Here is a 27,271-nt window from a genome sequence, read left to right on the forward strand (position 1 = left end):
GAATCTTGAGTTGAGTTATGCAGTGCAGAGGGCAAGAGCCCTGGGCCCCAACCGATTTCGTTGAAAGCCTGGCGGCATTACTGCTTCCTGGCTGTGTGACCTGGGGCAAGTTACTTGAGCTCTCTGTACCTCAGTTTCCCCATCTGTAAATCCGAACAATAATAGCAGCTACTCTGTCAGGATTAAATAGGAGAGCATGTGTCAGGTTCATCATCAGCCAGAATGATGACCCCTATTGGAGGTGGTGGTGTCGTCATTCTGGTGCAGCCGTGGCCTCTAGGAGACAAAATGGTATCATATTTGGAACAGCCAGCACACATTATGCTTCTTACTGGTGGGCCCACTATACTATGTGACAGACACTGTTCTTAGCTCTTCTAAGTACATTAATTCAGGTAATATGATTGTTCATATTGACTCAAGTGGGTACTGTTATTATCCCATTTTACTGATGAGAAAACTGGCAGAAAGAGTTAAGTAACTTGCCTAAAGCCATACATCTAGTGAGGTTTGAACCCAGGCAGCTAGCTCTGGCGTCCTTGTTTTTAGCCTCTATCCTATACAGTGCCACTGGAATAGTAAGAGCTACACAGAGCTTCCAATAGGTCAGGAAATGTTCTAAGCACTTCCTACAGATTGACTCACTTAACCCTCGCAACAAACCCTCTGAGATGGTTGCTGTTATTCTTCCCATTTTATAGATGAGGAAACAGGCACCTAGAAAGTGGTAAGAACATAAATGGACTTCACATCCTCATTATCTGGGTGATTTGAGACAGGGAAGCTGATCTCCCTGAGCCTTGGGTTTGCTGTGGGGCAGCAGGTGACTGGTGATGAGAACTGCATTCAGACCTGGCACAGAACAGACCTTTTCTGAAGGGTGGATGTTTTATTATTAGTAAGAGGGCCTTGCTAATGGACACCAGCTTTGTTCCTGTCTCAAGCTATTCCTGGTGGCTGGGCAGGCCAACATTTCTTGGGAAGGTGTAGCTTCTTGGGGAAGAGGTCTCCGAAGAGATGTCTCCACCCTCAGCTTGGGCCTTCTGTGGCACCAGAGCATAGCTTGGTCCCACCGTGGATCCTGTGTCTGGCCTTGAAGGTGACAGTTTTGCCACCAGGGAAGGCAAATACGCTGTGAACCCGTCACTGCCACATGGGGGCAAACCGTCTAATAGACATGGGTCTTGGTTTGCTTAGCTGCAAAACAGAGTGTGTGGGGGATGAAAGCATATGATTTAAAGCACCAAATCCAGAAAATTCCGTGTTTTCCCAAGGTAGAATAAGCAAGTCTTCTCGCCGTTGTTTTACATACCGAACATGTAGAAGTGCGCAAGGTGCCTTCTCAGTAGCCAGTCCCTGTCGTTGGCTGTTTGAATCTGAGGTCTAGTTTCTCCCTCTGAAACAACTTTGGGAGGAATATTTTTGTTGCTAAGCCTGTGTTTGTGGTTATTTTGTCAAATTAATTATTGTAAAGCTGAAGTTCTGAGTTATTTTAATGTTCTTGGAAAATGCTGCCAAATTACCCTGTGGAACCGTTATACCAATTTATACATTCACAATTGTGAATTCCACATTCTCGCCCACGCTGGGTATTATCATGTGAAAACTGCCAACCTGAAAGGCAAACGCGCTATCTTATTTAAATTTCCATTTTGTTAGTTACTAAGGAGGATGAAGGGTGATCATTTTTCGTTTGTTTATTGGCTGTTAGGGGTTTTCTCTGTGAACTGTCTATGTCATGGAAAAACATTTCAGCTATTTTTTTTTTTTAAGAAAAGTTATTTTCTGATTATGAAATTAATGTATGCACATTATGAAAGCTCAGACAGTGCAGGCAGGTGTCACAGGGCAAGTGCAGTTTCCCTGGATCAATCCTAAGCCTGCAAAATGGCCATAGCCGACAGGGTGGACATTATTTTTTCAGAATTTTCTAGAAAATTTCGAATGCTACCATGTTGCCTTTAAGATCTCCAAAGGTTTATACATGGCTGTAGTATCTTAAAAAGGTGGTTTTGCTCAGTGGTGTTTTTGTTGAATGAGGGGAGTAGGGTAGAAATCCATCTTTCCTGAAAAGCCATGTGACCTAGTGAGAAGGATACTGAATTTGGGGTCTGCAATGACCACTACCACGTTCCCTTGCACTCTGCTGGATATGTGTGAACTGTGCATAATGTGCGCCTTGTCCAGCCTGCGAATTAGGGCCTCAGTGCTGTGGACAGGAGTGCTTTCTGTTTTGAATGTCAGGCTGCTGAGCTGTAAAGGCAGCAACGAGAGGATGAGGGCTCCTTCCCTTCTGCCAGAACCAGCACCACTGCATTGGTGAGACTAGTTAATAATGGCCATCAATAATGACCAGCATGTACTCTGTATGTCCTTTACATACTTGGGTCTGCTTATACCTCACAACAACTCTATAAAGTGTAAAATCTAATATTATCTCTGTTTTGCATGTTCTAAGACATGCATTTCCAGAGGCCAAGCCATTTGCTCATGGTCCCCAGCTAGCAAGTGCCAGAGCCAGAACTCAAACCCAGCCCTGCCTGGTGCTGAGGCCCTTAGAGAGGGTAACCGCCCTCTCTGCAGTCTGCCCATCTCCCTGTTGGCCTTTGTTCATATTAGTTTGGTCCAAACGCATCTGGGGACCTGAGGAACCCCCAATAGGTTCCCAGTCTTGTAAAGACTTGAGCAAGTTGGGAGCAGGTAAAAAGATGAGTTTCTGCAGGGGCTGCATCCCTGAATCAGGGCTCCCAATTGGGGAGAGCATCTTTGCCTGGGCAACAAGAGGTGGTTGCCGTGACAGCAGCTATGGCAACACTGATGCAAGCACTGTTCCCACTGGAGTCCAGCCTATGAGCTGGAAGGTGAAGTGCCCAAGAGAACGTGGTGGGGACTTGCTCTACCCTGTGCTTCAGATGGACTATATTTGATCAAAATATTTTATAAATAGCACATAATGATCAACACGGTTCATTTCTTTCTCCCCAATCTGTGGCCCTTGTGGATTAGATGACTGGAAAAATCCTTAGACAATTTGGTGGGACTCAAGCTAGGAGCAGGCATTCTGGGGTCAGGCTGTCTAACCTCTAGTGCCCGTGAGGCATTTCCAAGTCTAACCTCTTGGTGCCTCAGCCTTCTCCTCTGTTACGGCCCTTATTTCTCAGGACCGCCATGAAAAGTAAATGAATTAATCCACATAGAAAGCACAGCACTGATAGTATTATTATTACATGTTAAAATAGTAATCATGTTTTCCTCTCTTATTCAGAATTTCTTACTCTGAGTAGTTCTCTAACTCAGAATTACCTTCTCTTACCCAGGATTTGGGCATGGTTTGGTATCTGTCATAGTGATGAAATAATCTCAGTTTGAACAGTGCGCTTGGCATTACCTTGCTTTTTCTCCACATAGGCTATGCATCTAATGTGGCTCCACCCCCATCACCATATTTCACTGACAGTTTGGGAATAAACATGTTTTTATGTGTGGCCCCAGTCACTGCCAAAAACAGCATTTCTGGAGCTTCTAATTACCTTCGAGACTGTGGTAGGTCCTGTATCAGAGAGTCAATAAACTGCTTTAAGCGATGCTGGCTAATTTAAGAATTTTTGGTGTTTTTAAATGAGTTAGAATCAACAGAACATTTGTTAGAGATGCCTATTTCTGAGGACTCATTTTTAGGGTTGCAATTTTCATTTTGGAGGTGCTGAGCCACCTACATACTGATTTATTAGTTTCTGATCAATATATTATTGAATAAAATGTGAAGACTTTCTTTTCTCTGGGCAAAAAGTCCTCGTGAAGCCCCTGTTAGGAACAAAGAAAGTAGAGTGTCTGTGAATATAATTTTTGATTTAGAGCTTTCCAGGATTTGGAAGAGATGAATTTCTCTCTTTCCTATTTGTTTCTGATTTTCTAAATAGTTCGATAGAACAATTCCAAAGACTTTTCTTAAATTTCTTTTATGACAAAAATTAGAAAGATAGTCCAGGGTGATTTTTTTTAATGCCTTCTATGGGTTGTTTGTTTGATCCAAAAAAAACCACAGTCATTAAAATTTTTAACTAAAATTATACTTTTATCAAAGTATAACATGCATACAGTAAAGTATACCAATTAATCTGCATGGATTTTTATTTGCAGATGTAGAGAAACCAATAAATAAGACTGACTTCTGATCCTTATTATTATTATTATTGTTATTGTTATTATTATTACTAAGTCCAATTGCACTTTATTTAAAGAGTAACCAACCCAGTACCAGTGGCCTGGGGCCTTGTACACAGTCAGCATTTTAGTTTTCATTTTCTTTCCTCTGTTGTTGCTGTTTCTGCAATGGTTTTAACATCTGTTTCTCTGTTTGTATTCTCTGGAGCTGGACTGTGTGGGTTTAAATCCTGGCTCCACCACCTACCAGCTGTGTAATTTTGGGCAAGTCACTTAATCTCTCTGAGCTTCATTTTTCTCGTCTGTAAAGTGGGAATAATAAAAATACCTACTCATAAAATTGTTTTGAGGATTAAATGAGTTAATATTTATTAAGTGCTTATAACAATGTCTGGCACATGGTTTTTTGTTTGTTTGTTTTATTTTGTTTTTAAGTAAACCCTTAAAAATTTTAACTCCATGACAGAGAGACTGAGGATTCTCCCACTCCATAAGTCAAAAGTTAGAGGTGTCAGTGAGTTGGGGTGACTTTGACCTGATCTCACATCCATGGAGTTGAGGGGCTCTCATCAGTGGAGAGCTTCAGCTTCTCATTTCAGACACGGGGGATGGGGGTCCCTCAGTGTTGGCTCATAGGAAGGTAGGGTTCGTACAAAGAGTCCTGGTTAGAAAAACAAACACTCGGGAAAGAACAGGCTCTCCCCAGGCAAACCTTTAGAAAAACAGCAATCTGCTGCTCCTTGATTAAAGGGTAGCAAACTAATTATCCTTTCCGGAGGGACGAGGGACGTGAAGCCGCTGACTGCCAGGCTGTGACCTGGAGGTGCAGGATGTGGATTTCTTTAGAATGAAGGAAGCCTTTCCTATTGAAAATGTGCCATAATTCACATAGATGCAGGTAGGGAGAGGGAGAAGGATCCCCTTGCTTTTAAAAGCAACCCCTAAACATTTTAGAAACATCATTTGCAGGTTAGCACTTTGAGAATATATAAAAAAAAATTCTTAAATTGGATTTCCAAAAGACCTCTATTACAAAACATCCCTTGAAAAAACATTTTGTAATTTCTCCTAATTAGACCAGCTTACAATTAGCTTGACTATTTGAAGTTTGGTGCTGCCAACGAAAAGTCATCATCCATCCACTGATGAAGGGATCAGAATATCAGTGGAGAGTAACTGGGAAACACATTATTTCCATGCTGAATAAATGCCAAGCAGCAGTCATTCTAATTTCTTTAGTTAAGAGAGAGAAATGAAACATTCCATCCTGGAATAATTTGTGTGTGAGTTTCCTCGCTGTCTTCCATACCATGCCGTTAGTGACGGGAAGTTCCCGTTGACCTGTACTATTTGGCTGGAGATGTCAAGAAAGTTCAAAAAATATCTTACAGATATTTACAGAGCATCTGTCGAGTGCCAGGTACCCAGAGAGTGGGAATAAAGCATTCAGATGAAATATCTGCCCTCAGGGAGCTCACACTTTAATGACTTCAGTGGACTGGCCAATACCTAAGATCCCTGTCAACTTAAATTTTCTACAAACAATGCATCTAGGTACCTCTTAGCTCTTGTCCTCCAACTCCACGTACTTCCTCTTGTCAAGCCACAGGGATCTCTGCTTTGCCAAATTCAGTGGGCATTTCTCCAGCCCCTACTTAGTGAAATAGTAGAGTGCTCCTTGAAACACTGTCTTCGCTGGTCCCTGGGGATGCCCCCTCTCTCTTGGTCCTCCTCTCACTTTGGCAGAGCTCCTCCTCTGCCTAAAGGCTGATGACTATTGAATACAATCTCCTTTCGAGGTCCATACCAATGTGACATTTCAAATGTGGCATTTCAAAGGTGCTATGTCCGCTTTTTATTTTTGTCCCCACTTTTGCTTTTCCCATAGGTTTTCTCCAGCCTCCCAATCGCTCAGGCTAAAGTTCTCAGAACTTTCTTTACTTCTCTCTTATTTCACCCTCCACATCCAATCCACTGGCAAATCTTGTTACCCTACTTTCACATATGTCCATTATTCCACCACTGCCCACTACTCCCACTACCACCAGCTTGTTCTGAGTCCCTGCTGTCCCTTGCCTGAGCCACCATAGGAGCTTCCTTACTTCCTCCCTGTTCCTTATTTTGCCCCTACAGCTATTCTCACCACACAGCATTGAGAACAGTCCTTTTACAAGGACTGTTAGATCATGTTTCTCCTCTGCTCAGATTCTTCCCGAGTCTTCCCATCTCACTCAGACTAAAATCCAAAGATCTTACAGTAACCTATAAGACCCCGGCCATCTGTTTCCTGTTCCCTCTGTGACTTTCTCTGCTCTTTGCTCACTCACTTACCCCACTCTAGTGGTACCGGTCTTTCTGCCCCTCAGCCGTGACCCAGGAACTTTGCATGTGCCGTCCTGTCCACCTAAGACATCCTTTCCTGTCTTCCAGGTCTCTGTTCAAACATCACTTCCTTTGAGAAGGCTGCCCTGAGCACTCCATAGAAAATAGCAGCTAGTCCCATCATACCTACTCCCCTACTCTGCTTTTTTTTCCCATGGAATTTCTCACCTCCTAATGTAAGCTTTGAGAAATTAAGACATGTGTTTCACTCTCTGCAGTATCTCTTTTGCCTATAACAAAGCCTGGTACTTAGTAGACACTCAGCAAATATTTAGAGCTAACATGTATGAAGCACTCAGTGTGAGCCGGGTAGGATGCAAAACACTTCACGGGAATTATTTATTTACTCCTCATAGCAACCCTGTGAAGTCTAAGTCTTGTCATGTTCATTTTCAAGTCGGAAACCGAGGCTTAGGGAAGTTCTGTAAATTGCCCAAAGTCACTTGGTGGACTTGGGCATGAACCCAGGTCTTGGAGCCTGCAGAGTCCATGCTCTGGCCACCTGTGTGACTGCCTTCTCTCTTTGGTGGCCTTACTTTGTTCTAGAAAGTTTTACAATGGCTGCCCAACACATGGAAATGTGAATGAGCACCCTGTGGCTCATTCATGGACTTGAAATATGGAAATGGACAGGAATAGTTGTCATGACGTGATGGTGTCTCTCTGGGTGTTTGGGGTTTTAATTTGATGGGGGAGGTTCTGGCATTTTGTCGGTACTTTCTCCTGGATGAGAAGACAGCGAGAGAACCACAGTGGGGTTAGTAAGGTAAAAATCACGTATAATCCAAAGTGCTTTTAAGTGCCCTTGGGGAGGTGCCCTTGTTAGAGCCTGACCTGCCTTCATGACCAGTATTCCCTCTGTACTGTTCACTCGGACAGTTCTGAACCAAGGATTTGAGGACCTTTGTTCAGAAAGTGCCTATCTAGGATCCAGCTCAGCATGAGAGAATCCTGGGGGAAGAGAGAGGCTGAGATGGATGCCAATTCAAAGCTCCATGTCAGGCTTACGTCAGGGTCCATGCCCAGGGCTCAGAAGCCGCTGTGAGATGGCCTCAGCTATGGAGTTTGTATGGAATTTGTTCTCATTCTCTCTCCCTCCCTCCTCTTCTCTCCTTTTCCTTCCCTCCCTCTCTCCCTTTCTCCCTCTCTTTTCCCCTCCCCCCTCTCCTACTCTCCCTCTCTTTCCCTCTCCCTCTTTCTCATACATGTGATTTTACGTGTGTATTTTATATTCTGTCAATGTGTATATGGAGCTATTCTATGATGCCGTTAATCGCAGACTTGCTGAGGGCAAGGCAGTGCGTCTCCAGCTATTTATTAAGCTCATACTAACTTCAGGGAGTGCAGAGACAGCTGTGAATCCAAATCACCTAGTCCCTGGCCTTCCAGAGCTGTCACCTGGAAGGGGGCCAACTCTTAAAGCACACCTTTTATGGGCCAAGAACTAAGAGATTTACACACAGTAACTCCTTTAATCCTCACAACAGCCTTATGAAGGAGTCCTGTTATTACTCCATTTTACAGATTGGGGAAGTAGGGAACAGAGAGATTAAGTCACTTGCCTAGTGTCACACAGCTAGTGAATGACAGAGCTGGCTCCAGTGTCTGCACTCTTAACCACTATGCCAGACTGCCCCTTACAACACCACTCAAGAATCACTGAAATTTATTTACCGTTGGAAGTTCTGGAAGACTGCATCCGTGAAAAGTGGTTCTAAAGATAAAAGCTTCACAGGAAGGTCAGGCACTAAAGGGAAATACAGCAGAATGGCTCAGGAGATGGGAGCAGAAGATGGAATGGGTGTTGCTGCAGAATCTCTGAGCACAGAGACCTGGGGCAGGGGTGGAGAGTGGGCGAAGTGGAAAAAGCCAGAGCGTGGGAATTTTTATCATTGTTGAATGATTCACGTAAATATGTGTCTCAGAAATGAACTTGTAGGACTGATTTCTCATAAGTGCTGATAAAACTTCACATCTGAGCCATTTTCATCAATTCCCAGACTGCACACAATGCTTACTTACTCTCCTGGCTTTTATTTACAGAATTCTCTCTTCTGAAGCAGTTAATAGCATTTTATATGCATGAGAATTTTTTTCTGTTAAATATATATCTTTTGTTTGAAAATATCTGTATTTTGCCCTCACTTTTAAAAAAATTGTGGTAAAATACTCATAACATATTTACCACTTTAAGCACTTTAAAGTGTATAATAATTCAGTGTCATTAAGTACATTCACGATGACATGCACTCATCACCATTATCTACTTCCAGAACTTTTTCATCACCCCAAAGAGAAACTGTGTACCTGTTAAGCTGTCACTCCCTGTCCCCTCTCTTCCCCCAGCTCCTGGACACTGCTAGTCTGCTTTCTGTCTCTGTGGCATTACCAATTAGGGGTATTTTATATAAATGGAATCATGCAATATGTGGCCTTTTGTGTCTGGCTTTTTTCACTTTGCATAATATTTTTAAGGTTGTTCCATGTTGTAGCATGTATCCATTCTCCATTTTTTTAATGATTGAATGATATCCCATTGTGTGCATATAGCACATTTTATTTATCCATTCATCAAAGGAATTTAATGTATACCTTTTTAATATGGTTGCTAGAGTACCAGCTATGTGCTAGACACTTTGCTACATACTATATCCTAAATATATAAAGAGCCGTTACATATCAATAAAAAGAACACCACTTTATGTAAATGAGCAAACATTCCACAAAAGGGGAACTGCAAGTATAATAATTTCATGGGTTTTAAAAACCATTTCAATCTCTTTTTTTTAGTTAATTCTGGAATTAGTTTGAATAGAATAGTTCTATAATATTTAGAGACAGATAATAGACATTTGTTTGGGCTATTCTCCATTTGGGGAAGAATTTCATTTGTTTCTCTGTTCAAGTAGGTCATTTGTACATTTGTCACCTGAAGATAATGTCCCTTGGTTTTTCCAGATATTATCTCTCTAAAGCCTTTTAAAAATCTTTTGCTCTTTTGAATGTTTCTAAATTCAGATGGATACTAAAATCATTTTGGAAAAATTAAACTTACCTGTTTCTTTTTTTCATTTTAACGTGGGTAATAGAAAATTTTAAATTACATATGTGGCTCACATGATGTTTCTGCTGGACAGTGCCGTTCTAAAAAAAGAGCTGGTAGAAGGGTGGAGAATGGAAGAGAGAAGTCTGAACGGACACTTACTTCAGAATCTCGAAAGTGCCCCATGAGAGAGGCTGCAGTGGCTCTGGATGCAGTGGATCAGCTGATCCCTGCCTTCCCTCTGGACCCCCTCAGCTGTCTTCTCCTCTCTCTAGCCAGAGGGATCTTTCTAAAAGCAAATCTTGTCATGTCACTTCCCATTTATAACTCTCCAGTGGAGCCCCATCACCCCATGGCCAAACCCCTAACCCTGGCCTTTAAGGCTCTTCCCTGGCCAGCCCTGGCCACCTGTCAAGCCTCATCTCATGCCTCTCTACCTCCTTCCCCATCAGCTAAGGCCTTTTTATAAACATCATTATAATTTTCATTACATGTGCAATATGTTTCCATAGTAAAGATCTTAAAATACATAATGTAAAAGATAATGTCCACTTATGCTGCCCACCTCCCTCCCCAGCTACATAATCAATCACTGTCAACAGTCGGGCATGTGCCCTTCCAGGGCCCTCACTGTGCAGCAGACATACAGCCGATTCTGTACTTGTGTGCGCGCGTGTGTGTGTGAGCATAAGCGAGTTTACGTCTTGTCCTGCCTCTTATTTCACATACTATATTTTATTAGTCTTGGCTGGTGAGGACATAAGTATACTTCATTATTTTTAATGGATGCTTTAGTATTTTATTATATGACTGTGCTATAATTTATTCATTTATTATTGTTTTTAATTTTAAAATACTTCACCCATATAGCAAAATATAGACTATTCTAACATTCATTGCTGTACCCACCATTTATATTTAATAAACATCAACATTTTACCCTATCGGATTCAGAATTTTTATGTGAATAAATGAAACATTACAGGTGGAGATGAAGCCTATGTGTGCCCCACCCCAATCTCTTTCTTCTCTAATCTGCAGAGGGAAGCATTCTTCTGCAGCCAATAGGGCCTTTTTATCTGTAGTCTTATATCTTATAATTTTAGTACATACATATGCGGCTATAAACAATGGAGTGCTATTTTGTGTGTTCCTAAATAATATGTCATATTTAATATCAAATATCATACCATATCATGCATATCTCCTGCAGCTTGGATTTTCATTCTTTTTGTAAGGATTTTTCATTAATATAGAGTTGTATATGGTCTTCCATTGTGAAGAATGGATATAGCTTCGTGTAATGTGATTCCTTGTTGACATTTAAGTTGTTATATTTCTTATTTTTCAAATATGCCACCTCTCCTTTAGTTCTTAACTCTGAACTCTTTTTCTTTCCTATAGAACAGTTTGTGCAAGATCGGAATGACCTATTTCTTGAAAGTTTTATTGAATTCATCAGTAAACCTGTCTCGGCCTGGTGTTTTCTTTCATTTCTTTATTAGTTGTTGAGTTTTTCAGACTATTTCCCCTTGAGACAGTTTTGATATGTTACATAAAGTTGTTGATAATATTCTCTTATCATTTTCATTGATGTCATGTGCCTATAGTTATGGATCTGTAGCTATGTGTCTCTATCCATAACAGGATTTACTAGTGCTCTCCCCACCCCTTTTCAACTTGATCGGTTTTGCTAGTTTTGTCTATTTTGTTAATCTTTTCAAAGATCAGCTTTTTACCTTCTGCATTTTTAGCATGCTTGTTCCTTTGCTCATCACCTGATTGAATCCTTCTTCTTTGTGTCAGGTCACAGAGAGGCATCATTTTCTCTGGGAGGCCTTTGCGGCTCCTCAAACTTTGATTGAGCCCCTTTGGTATTCCCCAATACCACTCTTTTTTTTTTTCTTTTTAAGACTTCTTATGTAATCTCTCTCTCTCACTTGCTCTTGCTCTTATTATTTTTTTAAAATCTAGTTGTCCTTCTGGAAATTCTATGAAAGCAGAAACTGGCTCTGTCATGTCCACCCACTGCTATATCCCTAATGTCTGTCACTGTACTTGGCTTATAGCAGGGGCTCAGTAAGTTCTGGTGAATAAAGCGATGTGTGGGCCCCCATGAACAGAGCATAGACCAGTTCTCCTAGGACTGAGAGCTCTCTTTTAGGGTGCATTCTCTACAGGACTGCTGCAAAGAAGATTTGACTAGTGCCAAGTAATTGTACCAGCTGACTATTTCTTAGCTTCTGTGATTCTTTCTTCCCATAATTTATAGAAAATAAAAAGTTGGAGTTCCAACCGTGGCATGACTAGAATGAAGCCAAGTGTGGCTTGATGAACTATAGAAACCTGTTACTGGATGGTGCCTCTATGCTTTTGTTTGAGAAGCCAAAGTAGTGAGCTTTCCATTCTGTGAACTACCTCTTTAGAGTGAGCTTCTTCTCAAAGAATTGGGTATTCACCTGGCTAAACATCTGCCAGTCCATCCTCGCTCATGTACCAAAATCAGAACTAAAAAGACATTTAAGTGAAAAAATCACCACCATCTTAAGTGGTCCAACCAGAATAAAAATATCTGACACAGGTGGTACCGCATTCAGCACCATCTTCCCTTGTAAGGTGTAGCTATTTGGTTTTCCTAGTAATGCTCTAGTTGTCTTCATGGGTAGAGAGAGGTAAAACAAAAGACAAAGAAGATTTGTTAGCAGATGCTGTGTGTTGAGAATTCAGAAAATATTTAAAAATATTTAAAGCATATACAACATGCTGGCAAATGTTGGTAATCTTTGGGAAGGGAAAAGGCGGGGCAGGAAATTACAGTTAGAAGGAGGGGATCTCTTCATGGTTACATCGTATTCATATCTGTGGTCATGTTGTCACTTAACATTTGTAGCACATTAAAGCCTTTGTTTTATTTTACTTATATTTAATATAATCTGAAAAAATTAGTATAAATTTTATTGTTTCTCCAGCATGAGCCTTACCAATGATAATAAGTAACATTCCTCCTTGCTGGGTGAAAGTAGTCTTCTTCATAATAAAAATAATAATAATAATAATAATAATAATAACAACAACAACAACAACAACAACAATAACCACGGCCAATTTGAGTACCTATTAAGTGCTAGACTCTCTGCCTAACATTTTATATGGTATATTAATTTGATGCTTCAATTTTGTGAAAAGATGTTATTATCCTCACTTTACAGGTGAGAAAATGGAGGCTCAGAGGAAGTTGAGAGTAGGTAGCCTGGTTGAAGTCCCCCAGCAAGAAAGGGAGGGAGCCACTCTTAGAGCTCCGAGTCGGTTTTGCCCTGAACACAAAGCTCTTGGCTACATGCAGTGCACCAGCTACAGAAGCAATCCAAATGTTCACTTCTGAAACCCCCACTCTTAGGAGCTGTTTTGAAAATGAGTACTAATCCTTTTCTCAAGGCAGTGGAAAGAGTCACATTGGTTTTCATGTGGTGGGAAAATACATTCTATTGCCAACCCTAAGGCCTATTGCTACTGAGCTCGTTCTGAGTCTAGCCACACACAGTTGACCTTGAGATTACTTCCTAACTGCACCTTGAATCCTGACTTTTCACTCCTACTGTGGGCATTTCTCCATTTCAACTATAAGCTCTCCTGAGGGTGGAGAGTTTATAACTTTTCTTTCCGACCTTTCCTTGGGTCATAACTTCCTTCTAGGCAAGAAGCTGTCCGTCCTGTCTCAGCAGTTTCTCTCCTGCTGCACACCTCTCCTGGCTTCCCATCAGCCCCTCTGCAGAGGCGGATGATCACTGGACAGCATTGTCCTCCTGACGTCTGCGGCTGGCCTGTGTTTCCTAACCTCGTGTGTATGCACTGTGCACAGGACCTGCTCATGTTAGGGCCCGAGGACTGGACACACTATAGGTAACTCCTCCCAGCCCTGTTAGAGGCCCCACTTTGTGTTGGGGAAACCTATAGACCCAAGTGCCATTTCTCACTGGGACTTTTGCTCACAGTGCAGAGAAGTTGCCTCTAAAACAGAACGAATGTGCCCAGGACCAGTTGCCTTCCTGTGGTAAGGACTTGGCCTTGACAGGCTTCTGAGATGGTGTACTTCATGCTGCCAGTGTCCCTCATGGGCTCCATAAAGAAGCCTTCTCAGGAGAGTGGGTTTTATTTCCTGAAGCTGTCCTTTAAAGCCACCTGAATGGCAGTGTTAGGCTGGGGAGAAGCAGGACACTATCAGGAGACTCTTATGATGCTAGATGAGATTGTTCAAAGGGACTCCAGCTAATGTGAATGATATGAAAGCCTGGTGGTGGGATGCAAGGAGTTGTGGGGAGCTCACAGGGACAGCCCTTTTCTCTGTAGCTTTCCTGGCAGTTTCCCCACCCTGGAGGTATGCATCCAGGTTGCCTGAGAATGCCCTCAGAATTGCCCTGAGGCTGTTTCCTGGCTAAGAGGCCTCATAGTGGGAGGCCCTTCAAACTGATGCCCTCCCACAAGGAACCCCCAGGCTACATTCTTCTAAAAGCATGCTCTGCCCCATTTGGTGGAGCTTCTTTCTATCTTAAAGGGGCTACACCCTCTGAATCTGGAGTCAGGCACATCTGGGTATGAATTGCAACTTGGCTACTTACCAGCTGTGTGATTTATAGCATGTGGTTTAACCTCTCTGAGTCTCAGTTTATCTCATCTGTAAAATGGAGTAATGATAATATCTCCATCATACTAAAATATTCTATGAAAATATATTGATACAAAGTTATCATATATTAAGTATGTAATGCCATTATAATGGATAATGTATAAAATATTATCATATAGAACACCATTATAATACTACCTATATATCATGTATTCATATTATAATATAACCGAATATAATAACCTGTCTTATTATTGTGAGACTTACATTATGTAAGCCAAGACTAGTTCCTGGTATATACCATGTAACTTAATCACTGTTGATTATTGCGATTGTCATTTTCTGTGGACTGAACCTCTACTCAGAATGTTTTCGTATATGTTATTATACGAAATATAATAAGCAGTGAAGCTCATCAAATGATCAGGAAAGCAAAGCCCAATTATAACCTGGGAGGGGAGGGAATGGTATCCAGTGAGAAATATTATTGAATTCTAAGGTTTTCTTTTTTAAAGGGAGACATGTCTTTTTGGATAAACTTAGGCCAATATGTTACTTAATAGAAAAGGATATTAAATCTAAGTAACCACCCACGTGTTCTCTGTTTGTCTTGAGATGTGATTCGCCTGGGGTTTTATTGTCGTATGTGTGGGTGAGTAGGAGGGTGAGGCAGAGAAGGGGGCTGGATAGAAAGACACATAAGCGGGGGTTCTCATCTGTTTTGGTGAGTTGTGCTGGCTCTTCTCTGTCAGTCCTGTGCCCCTTGTTGAAGCCTGTTCTTGGAGTCAGGATTTGGGGGAGGGTGGGAGGTACCATACTGACATCTGTTGACAATTCAGTAGTCATAGAACTAAAGTTAGAGCTCTCATTCATCTTGACTCTGTGTACTGGGCATTATTTCTCCTGTTCTGCACATAGAAATATGAAAGCTGGCGAGATTAAGCCTCGTTCTCAGGGTCACACAGCTAATAAAACACAATGGGATTTGGGATCAGAGAACTGAGATCAGAATCTTGATTTCACTTATGTGATAATCGTCAAGTCACTTAATATCCTTAGGTCTCTCTTTTCTTGTCTATTAAATGGGTACAATAATGAACTCTAGCTCACAATGTGAGTCAATGAGATTGACTAGATGAAGTATTAGCATATCTGTTTTAAGTACTCAGTACCTGTTAGCTGCTGCTAACATAAAAATTATCTTGTATTTTGTTTATCTCTTCTGTATGGTAGAGCCAATCAAGCTTTTTACTCAGGCCTGACATGTTGGCAGAGACTGCACAATGAACATTGCAAGCATTCTGCTATGTCTCACTGCAGATTATGGCAGAGAGGTCAAAGGAAAGGTGTGACTATCATGTAAAAAACCAACATTACCACCCTTTGGTACATCAGCGACTAAAACCTCAGGGAAAGTCCAAGGTAGATCTTTCTCAGTGCTTTTCAGTGAGGTGGTACTTCAAACAGACATGAAATTTGAATATCCATATTGACAGATGTAACATTTTGGGCAAGAGTAATTTATCACTCGATAAGGATGTGGTAAAAGGTGTCCCTACAGGGTATGTTGGCAGCTACAAAATTGGATTCACCTTACAAGACAGAAATGAGGGGTGCCCGGGGTGCCTGGAGGTGCCCAGCCACACTGGTGCATCTTTCTTTCCCTGTACTGGTTGTTTGCTCTTTGTGCTGGCTCGGCTTGAAGCTGCCTCCATCACTTATGAGGGGACTGATTTATGTGGAGAGATTAATACGTGAGGAAATCAGTTTTGACTTGTTAGGCAGTAGCTACATGTCCTGTTGATTGTCCCTTTAGAAGTCTGAAGCTAAAGTGTGGCCTGTGTGGAGGTGCTGGGACTCCCCAGCGTGTGGGCAACTGGGGAGAGTTCTAGGCTGAGCCAAAGCTATAAACATCACCTGATGGCGTTCATTTGGGAATTGCTTGTGTGTGAGAAGTAAAGATCAAGGTTGGAGTTTGATCGCATCCAGGTTGAATTTTAGATTTTGTTTTATTTTTGAAGGGTGAGGGGTTAACTCTTTTAAGGGACTCTGGAGCTTTCCTTCTGGGGGCTGGGAGGGAATTTGGAGTGAATCTGGCTGCTTAAGATTGCAGAGCTGTAGAAAACTCCAGCTGCCTCCTATGCCTGGGCCATTTTTCCATGCATCTCTGTTTTTGATAAAGCTGCATCTGAAGTCGGTGATTTCCTCTGAATATCTAACCAATGAATAATGAACACATTGTCTTTTCTTTTCTCCTCTTCTAGGCCTAAACGGCAGCGGCAAAACAACTTTTCCATGTTTCCCTCTCCTAAAACCTGGAATTTCAGAGGGGTAAGTGTTTTCCGTGGTTCTGTCCTATTCTGGATTCTCCAGAGAGGATGCTGTTGGGGTTGCTTTACTAATCAAAATCTCCACCGAGAAAGCTTTTCTGCTTTACCACTTGGGGAAGTCATGTTTGTATCAGCGGTTGTGGTTTAATTAAAATATGTAAGTGGTCCAATAAGCGTCCACTGACATTTGCTTGCCCTATAGGTCTTGGGATATTGGAAGCATCCTGTGAAGAAGTCCAGAGGTGTCAAGGTTGATGAGGTGGGCATTGTGACTGTTTTCTTGAGAACAGGGAGAGAACCAGTACACGATGAAGGAAAAAAGAAATCAGAAATGTACAGTTTGTAATACATAGATTTATGACTTTGTACGGAACTTTGTTTTCCAGAGGGAGAAATTTGTAAGCTTTAAACAGATTTTAAAGGAAACCATAAAATTCTCCCAATCCCAAAGGCATAGACATTTAGAGGTGTAGGAAGGGTCAGATCTAACCTTTTGATGCAAAGTTTTCTTCCTTAACATGATAATAGTAATAGTTAAAGTGTATGGTTGCCCTTAGTTTAGCACTGTGTGCTAAAATGGGTAGCTCTAACCTCGGAACAAGACCCTTACAATAACCCCTAGGTCTGCTTCACTACCAGGTCTTTGCATGTGTTTTTCCTTCTGCCCAGAACATGATCCCCTACTGTCTAGCACTGCACCCCTACTCACACTGTAGCTGGCCCCGCCCACCTCATCCACTGGGGCTAAACCTTGGCATTACCTCCAGTGGAGAGCCATCATGACTGCCTCCCCCCACCCCCAGATCTGAGCTAGAGGCCCCTCCTATGGACTCTTGCCCTTTCCTCTCATTAAGATGAAGTTGTTAGCACTTGTGAAATTTAGGATCTGAAGCTCCAAGCATCTGTTATGTAGAGACCTTGTCACTCTCTCTTGTTTACTGCTACATTCCTGGGCCTAGCACAGTGCCTGGCAAAGGTCACCTGCTTAATTAATTTGTTGAATGAATGAATGGAATGAACGAATAAATCATATCCATCAGACACAAAATTCACTTCAGACCATGTTGCAAGTTCAAATGTTTAGTCTTTTTAGCACTGTTTTTACTGGTTCAATTCATCTTTAATATTCTATATAGGCCTCAGTCATTTTCCCCATGTCTTGTTAAAGTAAATATGAATCAAGCTATATTTTAGCTAAGTTTACAATATGCTTTTCACTTAGTACGAAGAGAAATGTATTGACCTCTTAAATAGATGTGTATGTCTTACTGAGTTTAAGTCACATACCTCTTAAGTTGTTTATGGCTTTGTGGATAAGATCCCCATTTCTCAAAGAGTGTTCAGTTGGATGGTCATAGCCAACAAGTAAAAAAAGACTTGTAGAGTCAAATAAACCCGAGACACACTGAGCACAGCAAATTAAGTATGTTTGCTGCTGCAGTTCTTAGAGCCTTTGATGTGTCGATGTGCATGGAGACTACATTAAAGAGAGCTGATAGAGTTTGTAGCATTTCCCAGTTTTTGACCATAAACCCTTAGTTGACAAAATAGTTTGTACATACACAACAAAAAAACACGTTGGAATAGTTGAAATTTATAGTCAGCTTTGAACTATAGAGAAATTGGACCTCCTGTGAGCAAGGTGGCTTTTGGAAAGCATTTCTTTTCTCTCCCTCTCTACTCTCCCTTCAGTGCACCCTGCTCAACAGTGGTCACTAGCCAGTGTTGGAGTACATCTCAGGGTGACCAACAACCCGAGTTTGACTCAGGTGGTCCTGGTTTTAGCACTGAAAATCCCACGTCTTGGGGAAACTCTTTAGTGCGAGTCCCTGGCAGACTGGGGCAGTTGATGACCCTGCCTGTGGCTGTGAGACTTCTTTACCCGTTTCCCCCTCGAAAAATGTTTTGTGAATTTTTGAGCACAACTCTGGTGTGTAGAATTTGCTGTTGAAAAGGAACCTGTTAGACACGCACTTGGTTTAAGTGATCTTTGTCGGTCTCATCCTTGAGATGGTAACGTTTCTAGTTAGTACTTCACCTCCGGAGAGCAAACTAATTGCCCCTGGCTAATTGGAACCAAATAAGTGTCAGAATCTAATGCATTGTTGACTTCAGCTTCACACCAGCCCTCAGATTCTTCACCAGCTTATAAGATTTTCCCAAGTAGTTAAAATTACTGGAGTAAATAGAGTCTGTTAGGTGATTAGGTCAGTTGTAGTCTCTTGTTCTTACTTTGACTTCTGGTCCCTGGGGGTGAAGTTAAACAAACTGACATCAAGATATACTAGAGGGAGGTGGTTTGGGGTCTTAGTCGATTGCCAGATTCCTCTGTGGCCAAGCGATCTCTTGCCTCTTCAGAGCATAATCCTCCATGACATGGGGATGGAAGAGAACCCAACGAGTGGGAACACTCTCACTCTCAGCCGGGACACACTTTGTAACCATCATTATGGTAATCGTAGTTGAAGAAGAAGGAGGATGCAGAATGCCATGACGAAGACACCGAGGCCTTCTCTAGCTGATACATTTTCTATAATGAAATGAGACTCCCAGGCCTATTAGACTGAGCTCTGCATGCTGTCCTCAGGCAGGGCAAGGTTTTTGTGAAAAAGCTTTGTTTCCTTCTTTATTAAGAAAGGAAGGTTTTAGAATCTCCATGCTAGCAAATTTATCATGTTTATATACATGCTTATATACATAAGCATTTCGAATTCCATCCTTTTCAGCTTGTAAAGAAAAAGGATCCTGTTTTAGTTCACCCAGGTCCTGGGCATTTGTGGGTTTGGCAGCGCGGTGGGGAGAATAGGTGAGAAATGGGTTGGAGAGGCAAGAGGAGAAGGAACCACATTGCTCTAGATGAGAGGTGAGGAGGGAGACACATGAGGGCTAAGGAAAGAGCGGGGGATGGGGCACAAGGGAGGAGGGGAGTGGTTGGCAGCTTAAGGAGTAGACGTTTTGGGGAAAGAGTTTCAAAATAAGTTTAAGGAAAGTGTTTTTGAGTGAATTGTATTGTAACCCCCTCCTCATCTCCCCTGGAAACATTTGCTGCAGACTTGCATTACTCCTCAAGGCATTAGGAGCAGCATTTGTGGTTTTCCTTTGGAGGAGTTTTTTTTACTGTGGAGAGGCTCAGGAAGGTCTCATGACTCTTGGATGACACATCCGTTCTACCTACCAAGCTGTTTAGACCTTTCACGAGTTGTCATTGGTGACTGCATATGGTGTTCCTCGGTTCCCATGCTTGTCTAAGGATACAGAGGCTCTGGGTGTTACCAACCCTCCAGGACTTCCCCACCCTCCTGGGCAAGGGGAGGTGATGTGCCTGTCACCAGACCCAGAGGTGCTGCAGATACATTCATGGAGAGAAGCCAAGAGGAGGGTCTTGGTTGGGGGCAGTTATGGTGGGAATATTGTGAGTAAAACCAGAACAGAACAGGAGGGATAAGAAGGCAGGACCCTGAGAGAGGCGGGGCCCTGGGGGGTGTCTTGCTCTGAGACAGCTCCTCCGTCAGGTGCTCACTGCACATCTGGTTCCCATCTGCGTGGGGCAATGCTGAGCTCAGAATTTCCACCCTTCCTTGTGAAAATATTTGCTATAGCTCCTTCAGTTAGCTGAGGGGTGCGGGGATGGAGAAAAAAGGAAAGTGAGAGGAAAGTGGGGGTGACAGAGAGGAGAGGGAGGGGGAGAGAAAGAGGGAAGGAGGGAGGCAGAGGCCGACTCAGGGAGGAAACCCTAGAAATGTGAAAATCTCAGGAGCACAACTTCTGCCATTGCCTATTAGTTAACTAGGAAACACTTAGCAAGAGGTACTGTGTGTAAGGTTTTGTATTAAGTGTCAGAACTGAGGTTTCAATTAAATATCAACCAAATTTCAAGGCTGTGCTTATCTTGTCTCTTTTTCAGCGCCTGGTATTCACTCTTGCCTAGTCCATTTGGGGAGGAATTTCTAGACTCTGGGGCCTTGGAAGAGACTTTAGACATTGTAGACTCAACCTTTTGATGTTTGAATGATGAAAACAAGGCCTAATATATTAGGACTCTTTTGCTCACAAGTGATACAAGCTCAGTTAAAGTAGTTCAAGTGGAACGGGGAATTGATTGGTTCATGTAACTGAGGGACACTGAGATGGGTGAGTTTCAGGCACAGTGGTATTCAGGGTTACTCCCTCTCTCAGCTGTGCCACTCCTGGGGTATTGGGCTTATTTCCGCCTACTGCATGTGGACATTTTTGAAGGGTGAAGATGACCACAAACAGCCACACATTCCCAGAGAGAAGAGAGAAGTTTTTGTTTCCAGGGTCCACATGCGGAATCCCAGCCTAGGATTCTGATTGCCCTGTCTCAGGTCATGTGGTTGTACCTTGGCCAGTCACTGTGGTCAAGAGGATTGGATAGGCCTTGGTCACATGCTCCCTCTGAGGAAGCTGAGTAGACAGGGTTTTATGATTGACAGCTCCACTAGAGCTATTTACTCGAGGTGGGGAAGGGACATTTGCACCAAGGAAGTGTTTGATACTGTAACCAAAAGGGAGTCTAGTTTCTAGACAGACAGGAAATAGTGGTGACTGCACCTAGGATCAGAGATCAGAACTAGAACCGTGTCTTCACATAATGGGTCCTGTGCCTGCTCCACAGCTGCCTTGACACGTCCCAGACCCCACGTTTGGAGAGAAGTTGGCAAACCCTCAGTGTAGCCGAACGTGTTTTGAAGGTCAGACTAAAATGCTCTGAAATTGACAACTCAGGAGAGTATAGAGTCTCTTAACCCAAGATGTACCCGGCCATGTCAGTGTTTATTGTGTCCTTACCATGTCTACTCTGCAGAAGAAGGCGGCATGGCTTTCTCTTCTCTCCCGGCCTTCGTTTGTACATTTACCTCCAGTTATTGAACATTGTCTCCAGGCAGGGTTATGGCAGTCCTGAATGGCAGATAGTATTTATTTCTATTTCAAAGATGAGAAAACTGAGCCCCACGTCTGCTAATTTGCCTAAAATCACAGCCATAGTAAGTGTCAGAGCCACCATTTAAACCCAGGACTTTAAAACAAGGTTGATGACACATACCTTTCTTCAAAGGAGATTAGACATGAAGATCTTTTTCAAAGTGCTAGACACAGGGAGTATTCTATGGTAAACTTTTACCACCCAGAATCCTTTTTAATTGCCTTCTAACTCCTTTGGACTTCATTTTTAAAGTTTTGATCTGGCTGGAGTGGGGGTCTCATCTGAGGCTCAGGGAACTCTTCCAAGCTTGTTCAGGTTATTGGAAGAAGTTAGTTCCTTTTGGTTGTAGGATTGGTCTCTGGTTCTTTGCAGGCTGTCAGCTGGGGGTCGCTCTTAGCTCCTAAAGGCTACTCTCAGGTCCTTGCCATGTGGCTCCCTCCATCTTCAAATCCGGCAATAGAGAATCTCCCTCACACCAAATAGCTCTTAGATTTCACATCTCTCTAACTTGAGGAAGAGCCCAGTTCCAAGGACTCTGGCAAAGCAATAACACAAATTTGAAAACTCAATAGGACAATAGTTGAAGCATCTGAATAGGCAGCACAGAAGAGAAAATACATATGATCAGTAAACAATGTCAAATTGTTCATTCTAACTATTTCATTTATTTAGCTCTTTCAATACATTACCTACTGTTTCTAGTGCTTTGTATGTTATCGTACCTCCCAACAACCCTATTAAGGTAGATACTATTGTTCTATCCAGTTTCCAGATGGGCAAACTGGGGCCCAGAATCTTAATTACATGTCCCCAAAATCCCACAGCAATAAAGTAGTAGATACAGCTTTTGAACCCAGGTGGCCTGCCTGGCTTCAGAGCCTATGCTCTCAGCCATGTGATTGCTGAATGAGTGCAAATGACACAGAAGTATATAAAGTAAAACATATATCTAGAAGTTTAAACCAGTAAGTAAAGAAAAGCAAACAAGAACAAAAACTAAAACAATCTCCTTTTGTAGGGAGATAATATATTAACATATACATAGAAAAAAGTCTGAATGAATATCACTGAGGACAAACAACATGGGATTGGTGAGGTCCCAGAGAACTGCTGCTGGGTTATATATTTTCGTAATGCCCGAATTTTTTTAGAGAGTATCTAATGCTTTTATAATTAGCAAAAACAATAAACTTGTAATAATGGAAAACAAACTCCTTCCACCATCAAAATCTTCCACAAGCGAGAGGATGCTTATTTTAGAAGTTTCTGGGGCTTAGAGAACATCAGAGTGCATCATGTGCAACGTGTGTTGTGGCAAAACATCTGGGAACTGATGAAATCTGGGTGCACAGAAGACACTGGCACATGCCATGGTAGGCCGCAAGACATTTGCCCTTGCCCCATACCTCCCCCTACACCTCCCTGGTAGTCTAGAGGCTGCTCCATGCACTCTCAGAGTGGAGAGTTTCCTGTCCACTTCCCCTGGACATCCCAGACTCTGAGTTTGATGGGTAGTCTTTGGCCATTATAACCAAAGCTTAAGTGGTAAAAAGGCACATGCTTTGGGATCAGAATGTCAACCAGAACCTTCAGACAAGACACATTTCAGAGCATCAAGTCCCTTATCTGCAAAATGGGAACAACAATGCCATCTTTTCAAAACATGAGACTTGGTTATAATGCATGTAAAGTGATCTGAATAATGCCTCTTGTAGTTAAATGTGCAGAAAATATTAGCTTCTTATACCTAGGGTGCTCTTCTACATGAAATGACTGTTTTCTAAATATGTGTATTTACTAGATGGCTTTTCCATGTGAGGTGCCCCTTCAAAAGGAAAAACTGTCTCTGGTTTCCGTTTCATCCTTTTATCTCATTTCCCTTCAGGTGGTAGAGAAGCCAGCCTGTGAGTAAATGCTAACACCTGTGAGGAAAAGCACAGGTCATCTTCATTCTGCTGACACCAAAAATATGCCAGGCACACTGAAGCTCATTTTTAGGTTCAAAAATAGTTTCTTTTTTAGTCACATGTAAGGTCTCTGAGGATATATATTGGCTTGCATGTCAGCTGTGCAATTCTGTACTTTTGTGGTAGAATTTATAGATGCCTTTGTTTATTTTATGCAGTTATCAATTCAATTATTCCCTTTTTGTTCCAGAGTTTTGCAGGGTAAAAGATACTTTGACTTTGGTCTTTTGGGTTAGTTAGGAATTTGTGTTGCAAGTGATAGAAACAACTCGAATTGGCTTAAGCAAGGAGAGTTTTTTAAATATACAGAGGTCTGGGGAATATCTCGTGGAATGTAGCAGGGCCTCAGAAGTCCCTGGAACCGGGCACCAGGAGCCTATGAAGGTTCCGAACTCCTGTTATTTGTTACATTTTCTGTGCAGACTGACTTCCTCCATTTCCCCATACTATGGAATGCAGTCATCTGCAGAAGGATGGCCTTTTTTCTCTCAGAGCCAAAGTTACTAAGGAAGGATTTTTGACTGGTCCAACTTGGGTCAGGTGGATACTCCTGACCAATCAGCAATGGCCGTGGAGTAGAGTTCTGCCACACCACTATGGTGGCCCATATAATAACCATAGTAACATGGAGTAACATAGTAACATTTAGTTTCTAGAAGAAGGGGAGAAGCACTTATTATCAGGACAAAAAAAGGGTCCCTCTGCCTGTATGTGTCTAAGCCAAAGTAGAGATATGTACAGGTTTTGCAGCAAAGAAAGGTTTATTAATGAGTTGCAAGTCCAGGAGACACAGGCGAGCTATTGCTCAAAGGCCTGGGTCCTCAGGTATCTCAGGAGTACAGATTTTATAGGGAAAAATCAGTAGTCATGGAAACTAAGGGAGTTGGGTGCTACTGCTTGGAGGATTGGAGGAGGACGAGGGAATTGATCATCGTGTCCAGTTCTGGAATGAGCCACAGTGCCATCCCGTCTGTTCCCTGGCCTGGTCCCTCCTGGTGGGGTTGTTCTGCTTCAATGGGCCTGGGGCTGAAACACATCTAGAGCCAAGATGTTATCCTTAGTCTAAAGTCCAACTAAAACTTATTGTCCTCACAATTATAGACCTGAAGCTCAGTTAATCTTCTGTCCTAAGGCTTAATGATTAAAGGAGCAGGCACACTGAGGATAAGGGTGGGTGAAAAAATCTAGTGAGTCACAATGCCATTATCTTGGCAAAACCAGCTTGAATCAGAGAAAAAAACTATTAAAGAAATGAAGTTTCTGTGCGACAAACAATTCTTGTCTTTAAAAGGCTTCCCTATCTCTTGTCCCATAGTAAAGGGTAATCATTTTGATTCCCAGAGTCTCGACTCTCAGGTGGACAAAACTCCTGACTCCTCCTCTTCCATGTTTGGTTTAAAATAGTGCATTTAGTTATTGATATATATTTTTTCAATCCTTAACTGTCTGGTCTGGGAACAAGAATAGACTGCTCATAAGACATAAACATCATAGTCCTCTGGATTAATCAAAAAATATCAGGTCCTAGAAAATTGCATTCTGAAATGGCTGAGGCTATTTCTATAATGGGAAGTTTTGTAGCATAGGAGTTTTAAGTAGAAGGTGGCCTGAGAATCAGTCTCAGTGTTGCTTTGTATTTTTGACTTTTTATGGAGTTTTTAAATTTTTTCTTAAATTTAGTCTTGATTACACAAACGATACCATGGCAGTGATTTTGTCATCTCCAAAAGGTCCTTATGCTATTTGAAGACATGGGAGGGTATGATGATATTGAGAACCCAAGGGATATACCAGTTTGGAAAATTCCTTTTTTGAAGCTAAACCTTCCCCTCAGCTTTCTTTTTTCCCTCCATGTTGGATTTTTATATTCTTTATTTTCTGCCCATGTCAGAAGCTGTGGATGGAAATTGAAGCCTCTTGCATGGGGGTTGGGTAAAGGTTCTGTCACTGACTTTTCTTCTCTCCTGTCAGCTTTTTCTTCTTCACATAATGTGGCCCATTTAATGAATAAGACTGGGTTTAGCTAATTGTGACTCTAGCCCCCATCCCCTTTTAAATGCTCACATGACACTATTCATTAAACAAATTGAAACCCACAGTGAGAAGCAAGGGGGAAAAGATGGGGTAAGTTAACATACATACTACAGAGAGGACGGAGACAGGATGGAAGGATCCCACCTGAACTCTGGGGTTCACAATGCTGGTATGTCCTTTCTCTCCTCCTCCCCCTCCCTCTCTACTGCAGCAGCCTTCCCAACTGATGATGTGATTGCAAGTACCAGAGTTGAATTAAAGCAGGAAGCCTACAGACTGAAGATGCCCTGGGCCAATGAGACACACTTGCTTTATCAGAAAGAATCAGGGTCAAGTATACCTGGTCAATGGTTGCAGTTTGTCAGTTAGGCAACTGAACAACTGGCTAATTTCTATTTCATGAGTATTTCTTGGGCAGAGGACACATGAAACTGGAATGGGTGTCTCCAATGGGTGGCCAAATTAAGATCTCGTATTAAGTGCTCACATATATTTAGTGCCTCTGTATACTTAGTGCCTTAAAGTCTCAAACATATTTAATGCATAACAAACATTTAGTAACCAGGTCCCTTGTAAATATTTGGTTTCTTTTTCTCCTTCCACCCTTTCCTATCTGTGTTCAGCACATTTTCTACTTACTAATAGAATATTTCTATTATCAGTAATTAAAATAATAATTAAAATAAATATTCTCTAAAAGCAAATGCTCATTATAGCTTGATTACATAGGGCCCGATTTTAAATGGATTTTCCTATGTAAGACCGATGATGAAAATTCTTTTCTTACTTGATTTTTGGGCCTTCCACATTACCCAAACACTCTTCTTCTGCCATCCACCTCTGGAAATCTCAATGAACACAACTCCTGAACCAACCTTTTTGTGCATGACTAGTACTGCTGACTTCTATGTGGTGCTGATAATGAAACCAGTGGGATTAGATGCTGTAGCATTAACAGGGACCACCAGTGCCCTGACCTGGTTCACACACGTTCAGGGAGGAAGAAACATTCCATTCAGAATGCTGCTAATGCAAAATGTGTTTTTGTATCGTCAGGGCTGACTTAACATCCATTTAGGAAAAAAAGGGGAATGAGGCTGATTACATTTTATAAATAGATGAGGATTTGTTTAAAATCGTAGCTCTGATTTAAGGAAGGCTCAGTGGAGTTGTATCAGATATGCATTTAATTGATGCAGGTTCAACTAAACCTGCTCATTGAAAAGGGAGCGGGGAGAGAACTTATAACTATGCAAGAGTATTAGATGGGATGGTGAACTTGCTGTTCCTTCTGTTGATCCCAGTGGGGTGATGGTAATTTGAAACCTTGACATGGGCCTTTTGTGCAACATGCCCCTTAAAAACAAGCAACAGCTTCATCTGGGGCCAAACTGAAGATGTACGTACAATATTTGTTTTAGCAGTGGAGGAGGAACTAGCGAGTATAGTTTATTGAGAGAAGGGATGTCATACTCCACCTTGTATCCTTGTAAGGGATTTCCATGATTATTATTTTTACAGTGTGCTATTTTTTTCAACTTTTTATTATGAAAAATTTCAAACATATGGAAAGTTGAAAGTGCAGTGAACATCCACCATCTAGAATCAACCATTGCTAACATTTTTCTATTTATCCATCTCTAGGTGTATATACGACTTGGCTTTATTTTACTAAATCATTTCAAAGTAATACAATTGCAGATATCATGACCCTTTACTTCTACATACTTCAACATATACATCGTAAGAATAAGGACGTTTTCCTACATTACCAAACCTAGG

General features: G+C 41.9%; 1 protein-coding gene across 1 annotated transcript in view; it reads left to right on the forward strand.

The window, feature by feature from the left end:
* The window catches only part of ARHGEF3 (Rho guanine nucleotide exchange factor 3), a 279,695-nt gene that overhangs the window by 80,674 nt on the left and 171,750 nt on the right, over window positions 1-27,271 (forward strand). The window contains exon 3 of the mRNA XM_039858606.1: window positions 16,478-16,544. Within this exon, the coding sequence (XP_039714540.1) occupies window positions 16,478-16,544 (67 nt within the window). The remainder of the gene's footprint in view (window positions 1-16,477; window positions 16,545-27,271) is intronic.

Source organism: Pteropus medius, unplaced genomic scaffold, assembly GCF_902729225.1.
Source record: "Pteropus medius unplaced genomic scaffold, Ma_sr-lr_union100, whole genome shotgun sequence".
Classification (NCBI taxonomy): Eukaryota; Metazoa; Chordata; class Mammalia; order Chiroptera; family Pteropodidae; genus Pteropus; species Pteropus medius.